The 15,671-nt window shown below is 32.4% G+C and overlaps 1 protein-coding gene across 3 annotated transcripts in view; it reads left to right on the forward strand.

Moving 5' to 3' along the window:
• Positions 1-15,671, forward strand: part of LOC118733282 (sushi, von Willebrand factor type A, EGF and pentraxin domain-containing protein 1) — a 73,370-nt gene that overhangs the window by 6,201 nt on the left and 51,498 nt on the right. For 2 of the 3 annotated variants that reach the window (XM_036462622.1, XM_036462624.1), the window contains exon 2: positions 2,278-2,980. In XM_036462622.1, the coding sequence (XP_036318515.1) occupies positions 2,764-2,980 (217 nt within the window). In that variant the 5' untranslated portion in view covers positions 2,278-2,763. Of the gene's footprint in view, positions 1-2,020; positions 2,981-15,671 lie in introns of all 3 variants that reach the window. The other variant, XM_036462623.1, reaches the window with a different exon arrangement.

Here is a 15,671-nt window from a genome sequence, read left to right on the forward strand (position 1 = left end):
GGCAGGACCATCTTACCTTCAAATTGCTTCCAAATTGATAATAGTAAAAAAAAAACATGAAAACAATCTAATTACGTTGTAGAATAAAAACTGAACGAGCCGTTTTTGTGAATATATGTACATATTTGGTGGTCCTTGTTGTTGTCTGACAATTCTACGTCACCTCTAAAAGTTAAATGATGTTTACTTATAGTCTTGTTCTTTCAGTTACTTTTTTAGTTTAGAGATACATATAAAATTTAAAACCGAACGACTCATAAATTATGAGAAGTATCTTGATTTCATTGACATAAAATTTCGCATAAAATAAAGCCCTTAAATGGAGCGGAATACTTCGTAAACCGGATACAAAAAAAAGGACTTCAACCTAAACTTCGTAAAATAGGAGCTCGCTGCTCTTCAAAGAATGCTAACAGCTGGCACAACCTTCACCGTATTTACAGTTACACTTACATACATAGTATTTCGCACTAAGCGATACAAAATACATAAACAGTTTCGTATTTTTCGATTTTTGTTATTGTTTCCTTTGCGAATACCCAAGTGGCAGCAGTGAAAGCAGCAACACTTTCGCATACTTTGTTGGCACACATTGGCGACAGTTATCTTCAAGGTAGATTCTGTTGTTGTCTTGCGTATGAGAGGGAGTGTGTGAATTACAATGGCAAAGTTTAAATGCATTGGTGTTTGCACGTCCATTCAACTTCAGGGCACATCCTGCTCTAAAAGGATAGTCGAAGTGATGTATTGGGAGCGATTTTCCGGCATCATCTGCCAAATTTGGTTGGCGTTTTGCCATTTTCAGTGTCACTCTTCGTACTGTTTATATCCAAACCAAATTTTGTAAAGGGCGACGGAAAACCGCCTATATTACATCAAATTCCTTCTCGTGTTTCTTTGAGTGCGACCGCCAACTTCAAATTGAAAAAAAAAAACGTTTAAAATCACCAACATGGGAAATTTGAGAAACTAATTTTCACAGGTCATTGCCTGATTGGCATTCACGCAGTAAGGTTAGAAATTTTATCTGAACTCTGCTGCCGCAGTTGGCAGGAGGAAGATGATGTGCAATCTACTTAGCACTGTGGGAAGGTAAGGTAGGAATATTTTGGCTCGCACTTCTTAACTTAACCTGAGATGCTCTTGGAAATTAATTCCTAATGATCTCCAGAGGTACGTAGCTTTCTTTTGTCTGACAACATCAAAGCTCATAACATAAATTCGAAAACCCTTTTTAAAAATGCGAGCGCGAATTACAACTTTTTTAAGCCATTAGGATTGGATTTGCGACGTTGTTGGAAGAAGTATTATAGGCATGAAATTGCAACCCGGACTTGCAAAAATAAATGTTTTATTTATTTATTTTTCATTATTTTTTGGGCTTTTAATATGATGGTCAGGGTGGTGCATTATTTTTTGTTTTCTTCAAAATATACATGTGCTTTCCCAGTATTGAAAAAACAAATCTTGAAAACAATTTATGATTGTTACTAAGAATTTTTTTTTATATTTTGGAAACATATTTTATCTGTTTTTAGTGCAAATTTTGCTGTCATACAACAATTCGAATTTTTGTGAAGCATAAAGCTGTCACTCAACGTTGCAGGTGCCATAGAAAGCGTGGGGAAATATTTAAAAACTTAACGCCTGTAAATTCATTAGTCTCTTGACAGATCACACAACGAATCGAAAGACTTAAGGCACGAACTTTTCTTGAATTATTGTACAATGCAAAGTTTGAGAAATTTTCACATTGCAGCGCGACTGGCAATTGTATTCAAAAGTGCAAGCAAACATGATTTAATAACTATTCAATTCCCTTGCGTTTAGAAAATTCATTAAAATTATGCAGTTTTTGCATGCGAAAATTTAAACACGCACTCCGCGAGACTTTATTGTTATTTCTTTAAAGGTATTTAGCCTTGAATGTTTGTTTGTATGCATTGCAGACGTAACAGCAAGCGAAGTGAAAAAAATTTATGAAAAAAAATAAAACAATAATTTTTGTAAAAAAATACAGGCGCAAGTAATCAAATAGTACACAACCGAAATAGAAAAAAAAACAAAATAAAATACAAGTTAAAATTAATTACGCGCCCGATCACACACGAGCATTTCAATTAAGCTGGTGAATGGCTAAAAATGTTTAGGCGAGCGCCAAAAGCAAAAGCCCAGCCAACGTTGCTCACATAATCGTCGACGGCAACTAAAATTTGAGTTAACCAAGAAATGGGAAAACAAACAAACGAAAATAACGATTGTAATTGTATTTAATAGCGGCAAGTGATTTACCAACGAAACGTGTAGACCAGCTGTATAACCGAAAGCCTAAAATTCAAAAAAAAAAAATACAGCAACTGCAGCCAGTGTTGTCCACAAGCACGACACGCAAAAAACAAAACAGCAGCTCTAGCTAGGCTAACTAGCAAACCAAACAAAAAATAACTCGAAAATATTTGCACTAGTATTTGAGTGTGGCAGTGGCGCCAACGCCATAGTTAGTCGTCACAAAAAAAAACCGCTTTGTGGGATCAAAGCGACGCAGCACATCACCTACATATATACATAAGCGCACACAGCATTTACATGCAAAAGAAGTTCAACAACATTTTGCAGTTTGTGTATTCGAAAGGTAAATGCGACAGCTGCTGCAGCACCTTAGTGAGAAAAGTGAAAAACAAAGCCCACGCCACTGCTATCGATTGCCTGCAACAATAAGCCAACATACTCTGACAATCTCTCATTAACCGTAATAGCATCAAAATGACACAAATTTTTCACAAAAACTTGAATAATTTTAATTTCGACTTTGTCGAAATTTTCACAAATCCTGACAGCAAGCGTGGAAAAGTAATCACCGTTGCTGCAGCTCTCAGTACGCGTCAAATGTCCACGCACCGTATAGGATTTTCGCGGACATTTCTTCAGCTGTCAGTTGCTCTGCTGTTGATTTCTTCTTTGGCTGTTGCCAACTGTCAAGGTAAGTTATTTATATTTAGTTAGACAGTTATTTGGAGAGTAACGGAAAGTGAATGATTTGGAAATTTTTGTATGCAAGTATGTATGTATGTATGTATGTATGTATGTATGTATGCATTGTATATATATGTATTTACATAAATGAATGTATTTAAAAAAGGCCTATCGTATAGTTGCACTCCATTAATTTCGGCACGTTTCCGTTTCGTATGTGAAGCACTTTATGTTTTGCATTAATTTCCATCAATGTGGTGTGATAGAAGATAGTACATCTCAATCTTTTCAAGCTTTGGTTGTTGCAATTAATTTTTTGTGGGGGTTACACACGGCAAGAACACAGCGACCGAACATAACAGTTATTGATGAAAACTAAGTGATACGTACCAATCGATTTTTTTTTACCGAGACTCAAATTTGAAAATAAATTTTTATTTGCAATTTTTATGCAAAACTAAAAAATATAACAATTATTTTTGATTTTTATATATTCAATCCAAAATAACAATTGTTTTTGATTTTTATATTATATGTCTTAACAGTTATTGAAGACTTTTATTTATAGAAGTCTTCAATATAATAAATTAAATTTTTCGCACTTAAAATGGTGTTGGGAAACAAAAGTTTACTACGACTTATACAAATGACTTTTATAAGTATGATTTAAAAAATAAAGGTCAATGACTGATTTTTATTTATGACTTTTATAAATAAAAGACTTCGATAACTGTTATCTGAGACATATAATTTAAAAATCAAAAATAACTGTTATTTGCAGAATATTTAGATAAGAATGAAAAATAATTGTTATTCTGAATTTATAAAGCATTTTTTTAATAAAAGTTGTAACTGTTACGTTCCCTGCAAGAACATCCATATATATATGTATATATATGTACATAGCAATATTTTAGTGCATTTTTATTCTTAAACATCATTAAATATCATTTAGCGCAAATCTTTGCGCTTGCTGTTGGCAAAAAGCTAGTCATGTTCTCTAGAGAAAAATATGAGTGCATTTCTCATGAAAATGTAGATTGCTATATATGTACGTCCTTGCGAATCAGTAAAGTCCTGAATGTCAATATATTATAAACGATTCTCCTCACAATCTGCAAAAATTTAAAACCGAGGTGTTTTTTTTTCAAATATTACCAAATGTTGCTTTCGGGTTTCTTCGGGAAATAAATTCTTCACACTTTAAAATTTTTTCCCATACAACGGTAGCTAAGCATAGAGGTTAAGTTTTAAAAAAGGATGAACAGGCACTGAAAATTGCCTTTTTTGTGCGTATATTTATTTTTTTCTTTGCATTTTTTTTTGGGGATTTGTCACACGTCCATATAATCATAGAAAAATGGATTCTATTATTAAGAGTTCAAATAGAAATGAATACCTGTAAGGAACACTTTTGTATAAATTTTTTTTCTTTTTTTATAATTTTTGTGAAATTATTATTTCCGTTGTTTACCTTCTTGATCAAATTTTTCTTCTAATTCTTTTGAAAGTACCTAAGTCCAAAACTTTGACGTAGTCTTTTCGGCACCGATGGTAATTTCACTCTTGGCTTAGGACAATCGGTTTTCTCTTAGCGGGGAGCAATTTTCTAGGCTCAAAAGGATATTCGAGATCCAACTATTCAGCGTCATTCGTAGCCATTTCAAAAATTCTATAAAATTTTGTATGAGAACAGAGTCCCTGCATGTTTTGAATGACAAGTCTCGTACCAGTTTTTGCACCCTGCTAATCTAGTATTTATTAGATTTGCCATCTCGGTTATCATTAACATTTTCTTTTTCATTCATAAGAAAGCTTGCGCTGGTCGTTTTGTTAGCCAAAAACTCATAACCAGTATCAAAATGGAAATATACTTACTACAAGGATCAATGAAAGTAAAGGGGTTCCCAAGATAAAAGTAGTATCTATGATAACCTTGACTTGCAGGTACATGCATTAGTATGGCAATACAAACATTTTTACAAGCTTTTATTTAACTTGCCCGGTATGTATATATGTATGTACATAAGTATGTTTGTTTGGGGCAAATTTTGCTATTAACTTTTGACCAACTTCCCGATGTCCAAGAGATACTTGAAACTTCACAGTTGGCTCAGAATCCGATGGCAATGCAATACGAAAGATGAGTTAATCCGATAGATGGCGCAGGGGTCGAGATATTTGGTAAACCAGTATTTATAGTCCGATTTCGTTCAAGTTTGCTTTAAAAATATATGTTTTTACTATTAAGTTATTTTTATTGAACTTATCCTTGATCGACTACACAAGCGAATTCTTAATAGGAGGGAACTCTACACTCAAAATACCTTTACTTTTTTTGCTTTCGAACAATTTATACAGAAGTTCGCTATGTTTAAGTTTACTTAAAAAACTTTGCATTCTAATAATTTGACACACGAATAGCTTATGAAATTCTCATTTTTTACTTAAGCACGTGTATTTTGTATAAATATTTATACAAAAGTTATGCGTGTAACAAATTCATTAATGCTTCAATTAAGCAGAACATTGTTTCTTGAGCATAGAACTTTAAAACAAACTGGATAAATTAGTTCACATTAAAAATTATTATTTTTTTGCTGTGAAATCGTTTTGAAGACGGAAGCGCAAATTAGTTGGTTAATAGCATAAAAATCTACACACTTAGTATATGTGGTGTTGCAGCTTTTTGCACGAATAGTTTCCACTACAATTCACACAGTAGTAAACTTGAAATTACAACATAACAAATTTTTTTGTGAGAAAAATACTTAAGTATATTAAATTTTGTAATAAAAATGGCAAAACAATTATACATACATTTGTATGTGTACATTAGACCGTACCGGAAAAAAGTTTACTATATTTTTGCAACGCATTTTCGAAAAAAAATTTTTTTATTTTTTGGTCGAATGTAGGAGCTGCCCTTTTATAATATTTGTCATGTTTTCGGCTTTTAAAGTCGGACCTTAAAGTATGATGTAGCGATGTTTTTGTCTCAAGGAGAAACATTTTTGCTTTCAAAGTTAATTGCCCTCAAGTATCCCGTTCTATTACTTACCCACCAGTCTCAGTTCCTACCACCCTAATGCCAGTAAATTAAAGCTAACCAAAAATAGTTGAGGATTTTGTTTAGTTATTCCAGTAGAACTAATTAAAAAAAATTTGATTGCCGAGTGTAGGTACCACCAAAAAATGTTCGGCAAAAGAAATGTCCTTGCAAAAACTTTAGACTAAGAGGTGTGCGGTGAACGTTGTTTTTTTTTTGTGTGCTTGTAAGGTGGTACGCTCTAATGTATATACTCGAATATGACGAATGAAAGGGACTAATAAACTACTTACGCACAGATGCATATATTTATGTATTTGTTTTGTCTGCTTGTTATTCTTTCATGGTAGAGTAAGTATTTGCGGTTGAGTGGGCGTACACACGCATGCGCAAGAAAAAACAAAATCAACCGCTGCTTTGTCTAGAAATGGAGACGAACAAGAAAAGAAATGCGAATTTCACAATTATTTTTTCATCAAAAGAATTAAAATTTTAGAATATTTATTACGTAACCTAGAAGTGGAAAATGTTATGACCGCCATTTTTGAAGCAATTCAATTTTTTACCGACATACATAAGTGAATATTTCAAATAATGTACTAAACTAAGAAATTTTGATCAAATTCGTACAATTTTACTTTTAATTTCACTTTCTGCTTCTAGCATCAAAGAAGTCATTAACAGGTCTATACTTATGAAAAAATAGATAATATATTACCAACAATCAATATGTAAATAGAAAAAGAAAAAAAAAACAATCGAATATGACATAAAAAACTCTCGAAACAAGTTGGTCGTTTGGTTGGCCATAAACGCAGATCTCGCACGAAGTATTAACAGTTTCTTTTCAAAAAAAAACCGGTGCCATACAACGAAGACTTTTATTTTCATTTTATTTATTAACTCACTTTTTTTTGCTTTATGACTTTTGTATCGATTATCGTTCGGCTGCAAAGCAATGAATCAGGCGCTGCGAGCGCAAAATTTTATGGTAAAGAACCCGCAAAACCAGATTGATGCAAAATTAAACAAAATTGTTTTTAGTTTTTTATTATCTTTTTTCTTGTTTCTTCGTTTAATGTTGTTTTTTTATGGTGTTGCATGAGTAGTTGTTAGTATGTATGTACGTTGCTATTTGCCTGTCAAACGACTATTAGCTAGTTGTAGGAAGTGTGGCTCGGTGATTGCTGCAAAGGATATTTAAATCTTTTTAACTTGCAGCGCAAAGTGTGCTTTTGATTTGTTTTTATCAATTAGAGTTGCTAAACTAGTTGCGATGGCAATGCATAATTAAAAAGTAAGAGTTGAATTGAAAGTAAAAACAGTGAAGTGGACTTTGGGTGAACGAAAGTGTCGAGTAACTAGACGCGATTCAACTGTCGGTAAATTTAGACTCAAAGATAATTCTGTCCACATAAATATGTGGCTTGCATTGTTCGGGCTTTGTGTTAGAACCTAAATAGTGTTGCCCATGCATCACCTTGTTTTTACAAAATTACGCTAAGCAATGGCAAACCTACAAATGTACTTCTACCATTTTCCCTTCCCCTCCATTTGTAGGACAATATTAGCTGCATTTCTTTGTAAATGAGCGGCAAAAAAACGCTCAACTCGGGTAAAATTTCATTTTAGCTTTTTAAGCAACGCTGTTGGTATCTGGTATTTATAACAAAAACGAATGAAAATGAGTAATTAACCGGAATTGTCCATCAACTCATAATGAAAATGAGTAATATTTCGAGGTATTTTCGTAATATACTTATATAGTTATTTAAAATTTTAATCATATACATATATATATAAGAAAACCAAAATTTATCTCAATATTTTCCCATAAACAATTCCCAATAGAGCAATTTTTTTTCACTCAACAACACTACGCTTCAAGTCGCAAGCCGACCTGTTTGAACTCGGATAAATAGCCGAGTTTGTGCTGTTGCTTTGAATGTATCTCGATACTTTACCGAGTGTTCTTTTGTAACTCGGTTGCAAAAGCATGCAGCTATTAAAATTTTTCTTAGAAGAAAGCAAATAGTCATTGAGAATAAATTTTTTATTTGCTTTGGAACAATTTAAACCAGGGATGTGCGATTAATCAATTAATCGAACAAGCTGATTAATCGATACCTGTTTAATTAATTAATCAAAGAATAATAATTTTTGGTTAATCAAAGTGATTAACTTTTCGATTAATAACCTTTGAATTAATCAGAATCTAATTAATTTTAATAATCAGAAAACTGATTAATCATAACGCAATCAATCAAAACCTGAATAAGTGCTGCTATATTTTTTATATAGAAAAAAATTTATACACATGCTTACAAACATGTATATTTTTTTCATTTCAATGAGCAAAGTAATTTTGAGTTACTTTTTGTTAATAAGAAAAAAAAATTGTATTATATTATAAAAAAATGTCATTTGCTTTCAAAGCAAACTCGACAGATATGAGCAAAGTTACTCAGATATCAAATAGTTTTTTATGAGTAGACAGCATCTAATTACTCAGGATCTGATTAATCGCGATTTTTGATTAATCACGATTATGATAAATTAAAAAAATATTTTATCGATTAACCGCACATCCCTAATTCAACCAGAAGTAGAATTTTCTTTTAAAATTGTCATTCGAATGAATTCTGATAAATTGACCCAGGTATAGCTTACAAAATTCTCGTTTTTCAATTAATTTCACAGTCTTACCCATTTAGTCGATATAGGCTGCATTGGACATTTGCTTCTTGATTAACATCACAACATTATAACAACCTAACACGCCAACCACTTATTTTCTCTGCTAACTGACGTCAATTGGAAATTCCAAGTGAAGCCAAGTCCTTCTCCAACTGGTCTTGCCATCGCAGAGGAAGCTTACCTCTTCCGGTGCTACCAGCAGCGGGACTCGCGTTTTATACTTTCATGGCCTACGGCATGGCCGAGCCAGAGGAGCTGCTGCATTATTTATATGCCTTCGTAAGGCTCATACAGCTTATAGTCTCATCGTCTCCGGCAATCGCCGTCGCCAACGTGCAAAAGCCCGTAGATTTCTCGTTCCCCACCAGACCCAGGCACAAACGGCGCGCTTGTTGAGGCCAATAATATCGATATCATCCGCATATGCCGGTTTTCGTGCGCTTTTGGTTATAGAAAATAATGACTGAGCGATTCAGTTTTGCAAATCTTGGAGATTTTTTTCTCAAAATTAGCTTTAAAAAAATCTCGGGATAGGAAGCCACCTTATCTGAAACCTCACTTGTTGTTGAACGGCTTGCGAAGGTCCTTCCCAAATAACATGGATTTGATGGAATTGCTTAACGTCATTTTACACAGCCATATTAAATAATTTCGCAGGGATACAAAATCCAGACTGCTGTCGAAAGTGAATACCTACCTGGTCAATGGTGGATTTATGAGACCTAAATTGACTCTGATAAGGTCCAGTCAGTTTGTTAACGATGGCCTGCAGTCTTTCGCACAATACACTCGACAAAAGGTTATAATCTATGCTCAGAGGGCTGATCCCGCGGTGCTTGGTGAATACAGCAAAGCTCGTCCTTCTTGTATGTAGAACCTATCTAAATTCCAATTGGCAGTAGTAGTAGGGATTTTCTAACAGTTCAAGCGTCCGTTTGGAAATATCGGTGCATCTAGATGAATCACTCTTAAGCAATTCAAGACTGAGCTCGAGGCAATTGCCATGTATGTACATATAAGCATTTCGTGGACTAAATAATTTTCTTAAATCGTATGAAGCACACTCTAAAAAGTGCATGTAAAAATACTACTGAAAAGTGTTTATTTTTCAACCAGAATCTGTTCAAGTATACGCACAAGATGTTCAAGAATCGATTTTGAACATGAGTTGTTTAAAATATACACATAAATATACACATTAAATGTTTAAAATTACAAACATTTTGAAGGTAAAAATATATTTTTTACAAATAATAAATACTAAGTGCCACGGGCGTACGCAGAAATATATTTTTGGGGGGAAAGAGTTTATACTTTTAAATATATATCATCAGAAAATACTGAAAATTCGCTGTTTAAAATACATTTATGCAAGTTTTATGTACAGAATGAACTAAAAAAATAAACTTTTTAAAGTTTCATAAATTGCATTTTATTTACATAAAATGTACAAAGAACTCAAACATTTTCAACCGGCTTCAAAAAAGGGGAGGTTGTCAGTTCTTCGGAGTATTTTTACTTCTTTTATTTATTTCACCGCATAACTTTGCACTGCGTGAACCGATTTTTTTACCAGAAAGATAGTACCGTCGTCCCGTAATTTGGTTTAGATCCGATCAGTAAATCATGAAAAAATTAACGGTTAAAGATGCACTCAACTTTCAAAAGTAATACAACATTTTACAAAAGAATTTTAATATAAATAAATTAAATAATTTCACGAAAGTTTTACACTTTTTTATTCATTTTCGTCGATTTCTTGTTTCTCATTTTTTAATACTTCGAATAACGAAAATTTAGCTGAACTTGTATTTTTAACATGTAGCTCATTTTGGTGGAACGAATTCCAAGTTGGCAAATTAAATCCTCGAATGCTTCTTAAGTACATATCAGTGGTAAACTTTTTTAGGATGTAAAGTTTAAAAAGCAACAGTAAGTGAGCATGCATTGCATATTTTTAGGACAATGTTTTCATTCGCAATTAAACTTTAAAGAGCTCTCAAGAAAAAAGAAAAATTCTTACAAAATGACGCACAAGAAATGGAAAAGAAATTTTTTTCTATCAAAATTTCTTAAATCATAATAAATTTAACCCCAAAACCCACCCCTTGTGTGCGCTACGTGATAAATTTGATATGTAAAAGTAAACAGACAATGTTTAATTTTGCACACACTAGGAGAGGAAACTGGTTACCTCTCTTTATATGCGTAAATTTAAACGAAGTTTTTTTAGAGGAAATTTTAAACATTTTATGTGTAAACTATGAAAATGTGAACAATAAATGTTTAAAACTCAAAAAACAAATTTGAAATTTGTTCTACGCCACACATATGATATGTAAAAGTAAGCAAGCAGTGTTTAAATTTGCATTCATTAAGAGAGGAAACTGGTTACCTATCTTAATATGCGCAAATTTAAACAAAAATTTTTTAGAGTGCACTTGGAAAAATACATACATTTGATGTGCTGAAGTTTATCATACTTAAGTATGTATAAAAAATTTTTGAGTTTCCAAATTTTAACTCAAGAAAACAATACCTTTTTTAGTTCTTTCAGTTTGTTTTTCTGTGATCATCCGTCTTTGCATTATGACCAACCATGTGCTAATCAATTGAAATCATCTCTGAAATCCAATGTATGTATAGCCCTGTATTTCTGAAAGTGTAATCATTGCTTTCGCTTATTTAACACATTTTAATCAAAGTATCAATTTAATTAGACCTGAAAATCATTAAACTAATTGAAGTGCAATAAAATTTATTTGGGTATGTGTGTTTGTTACTCCAATTATCACATCACGTTTGGCCTAATTTACTGTAGATAAACATACCTATACATACATATGTATAGGTACCATTGAATTACATTACCTACAAACATAAGTTTGATTTATAGTAAATTTGCCAACAAAACTAAATTATGTAGAAACCTACGCCGCTAAGAGGCCCTAACCATATTATATTACGCGATATACATATACATATGTATATGTACAATAGGGTGGCCCAAAAACGCATGTGAAAAAGTAAAGTCGGAAATTTTATGCTCTGAAATCAAAAAATATTTAGAGGTCGCTCAAAGTTTTCCATGTACATATTTTATATGGGGGAAAAAAACTTTTCGCAGAAATGGAATGGAGAATTCTTGAAAATAAATATTTTTCGATCGGTAAACACTACTACTCTTCAGAAGATTCCCAATAATAATACCAAATTATTTGTTTAACCATTTTTTCATAGCAACTTTATTTTATAGGTCCGCAAAACCCCAAGAAAATGCAACGGGTGGGAAAATAAAAAATCTTTAGTATTGAAAAATGGTTAAATAAACGATGGTGTATTATTATTGGAAGTCTCCGGAAAGGAACCAGGGTCTTCCGATCGAAAAATATTGATTTTCAAAAATTCCATACCATTTCTATGAAAAGTTGTTTATTTCCCATATAAAATAAACGGAAAATTTTGGGCGCTTTGAGCGACCTCTAAATATTTTTTGATTTCAAAATAAAAAAATTGCGGCATATTTTTTTCGATACAGAACAATCCTAGGGGGTGAGAGCATTAAAATTCCGACTTTACTTATTTTGGACCACCCTAATATACATACAAATGTGTATTACCGAATCATAGAAGTCGTAAATCAGAAATTGCGCAACCACAACAAATACAACTGACATCTGAGATGTTAAAAATTTTAAAGAACTCATTTGGTGCCTAATATCACATGTCTTCTACTTACATACATACATACATACATATGTTCATATGGCATTTGATACATGATACATATGTATATGTATCACGCCAAGTTATTATTTGCGAAAAATAAAATGAGAAATAAGATTTCCGTCGGCCAAACAAAAAAAACCTTAAATTGAAAACAAAGTGTAGCGAAAAGTAAGCACAAAAAAGTGAATTATTTTGAGTATGTAAAAAAAAGATCAACAGAGCACGAAGGTCAGGGGTGAGTGATTAGTTCATAGTGTTATATTTTGACAATTTACCGCCTTACCTTCAGTCTTATTGAGTTGAAAATATTTAGGTGTTCAAGTAAACGACGCTCATAACTTTTGATGCTGTTAATGCCTATAGTCATACAAATTTATGTACTTACTATACATACGTATGTATGTAATTAAGTACGTTTGTACCTGTAGTTTAAACAATTTGTAAATTGATAATTGTGCTGCATAGTCATACAAACATTTTACAATCATTAATTAATAAGTCATTATGGATTTACTGCAGTGGAGTGGCTTATTACTCGTCTTATTAGCTGAACTATGCTGTCTGCATCAACGAATTAATTGCTTCAAATTCATTATGGTTTTTATCACTTGTAGCTAAATACATATGTATGTATGCATGTGCTTCTACCTTACAAAGCAAATCGATACGATAGTTTTTTTATTGATGCGAGTTATTCATCAATGTTCAAGGTCATGCAAAAGAAAATTAATACAAACAAAAACATAATAATATTTACACCCTCCAAGTAAAAAAAAAAACAAAAACGAGCTGAGTAAGAACGGAACAAAAAGTTAATTTGTAGGCATTTTCCATTATTCAGGAAGTCAACGAATATACAAATCAGTGATGTGAGAAATTTTATTTACTAACTATCAAGGCCGTAGCCATACTATATTTATGGGGCCGTATACGGGACAAAAAATAGTTTTTTTTTTTTAATTTTTTACGCAGTAGCTCACAGACCTTAAAACCTTCTTTAATAACACTAGATGTATTAGACCTGAAACAGTATCCTTAATGTAGCATCTCAAATTTATAGGATATTTTTCTCGAGATTTTTACCCACAAAATTTGTTACAAAAAATTCCTTAAATTTTTGGTGCAATGAAGTGCAAGTTTGAAGTAGCTAGGACTTACCGTTAATTTTTTGCCATTTTTTGTTGACGGTAGTAAGTATGTTGGACAATATTTTTTAAAGGGAAGCAAATGAGCAGCACCTTACACTTGCACTTTATTATATTCAATTTTAAGAGCTAAAAAACTTCAAACCAAAATTTTGTCAAATGATTCTGATTAAAAAGTTTCGTGAAACTTTGCAGAATTATTTTTTATAGTTTACTGCACAAAGTTGGAAATTTGGATTTATATGGTTTTTGTTAGGAAAAGAGCTTTACTTCCATAAAATAAACAAAAGAAAAATAGCCAAACGTTGCTAAAATGTCGAGTCCTAATTTATATTTTGATCACTTAATTCGAATCACCGGCATTCAGATTAGAAAAAAATAACTGATTATGGAGAAAATTACGATCATATACCAACATCACTTTAAAACTGATTCTTAGGCATGCCATTTTAATGAGCTGTTAAGGCATCGAAATACCGCACACCGAATGCGGGACAGATACAGGACATTGAAAGGAATACAGAACATTTGGCGTCCCATATAAAATAAATAAATTACCAGGACAATTGGTCAAAAAAGAGGACGGTCCCGTATAATACAGGACGGATGATCACCGTTATTATAGCCGAACCACTTTTTGCCAAGTTCTAACGTATTATTTTTGTTTTAATTTAATTACAAAACCCATGTAAATCCAAGTTACCAACTTTGTGCAATATCAAAAAAATTCAACAAACTTTCGTACAAATTTCGAGCGTTTTTTACAATTCTAAAAAATCAACCGTAATTTTTAGCCATTTGAAACTTGCACTTTATTGTACTAGAATTTATTGGGTTAAAAAACTGCATACTAAGAATCTAATTAAAAATTCGAAAATTTTAGAAAATTCATTGATATTTTTTTGATTGCATAATTTTTTAAGGCAGTGTCACTTTATTGATACATTTGTACAGATTTGTGCATTTTTTGATTAGGCTATTGGTATCTACAAAATAAAAAAATTGGGACATTTTTTTTTGTAGTCACAAGCTTGGTACAATACAGCAATCTTGTATTGAAAAATTTCAACAAATCATTTTTCGTGTTTGGGATAACGAAAAATATTTGGGTATTCACACTATTGGGATACGATTCGGCACATTCCCAATTGTGTGACACTGCCTTTAAACTTGTATTTATACGGATGTTGGTAAAGAATGAACTATAAAAAACTTACCAAAATTAAATAACAACAAAAATAATATTTAAAAACTTGTGAAAATTTGGCGCGGCTTTAATTTGTTTGACTGCTGTACATAAGTTGACTATGATCACTCGGCCGTGCTATCATAGTAGCACAATCCACTAATATTTGACTTACAAAATACGGGCAGGAATATCAACCCTGATTGTGTGAAATATTTTATTTTTATCAGTATTTTTCTTTTAATAAATCTATGTTGAAATAAAAGTGAAAATAAAAAAAATATTTTGTCAGAACCTCCCCCCGAAAAAAAATCCTGGCTACGGCCCTGCTAACTACTAAGTACTAAGAACAGAAGTATTGAGGTATTTATGTGGTAGCAAGTAATCAAGTCCTCTGCACTCAAGTATTTTTGATGGCACTTAATACCGCGTATGATAGTATGAGAGTCGTCGATTGCAAAACTCCTCAGATGTTTGTTATGACCGGAGATTTCCAACGCCGAATTTTCGTCGCGCTGCTTGACGCACATCATTATTTGTTGCACATAGGCCCATGCAGTTCTTAGCTGCAACAATTTATTTGTCCCAGTTGATGCTGGCTGCTCCGATGGAAGCACGTCAAGTACGCTCGTAGCGTGTCTTCAGTCTATCATACCTGATCAATACAGGTTTTCGTTCAATTTTACCTCGATATTTTTGACCCGAGCTCAAAATCAGATTTTTTTTTGCAGGTAATTCAAACTCTTCGCCAAAGGTCAGCCAGTCAACTAGCTAGCAAGTGTCGGTTGCTTATTTCTATTATTCTTATATACAAACGTACTTGTTGTTATTGGTAAAAAAAACTGCACGAATAAGTCAAGTGTGAATTAAGCTGCTAGACAAATGAAGCAAA

The sequence above is a fragment of the Rhagoletis pomonella genome, unplaced genomic scaffold (assembly GCF_013731165.1).
Source record: "Rhagoletis pomonella isolate Grant_MI unplaced genomic scaffold, Rhpom_1.0 Rhpom_scaffold_00002, whole genome shotgun sequence".
Classification (NCBI taxonomy): Eukaryota; Metazoa; Arthropoda; class Insecta; order Diptera; family Tephritidae; genus Rhagoletis; species Rhagoletis pomonella.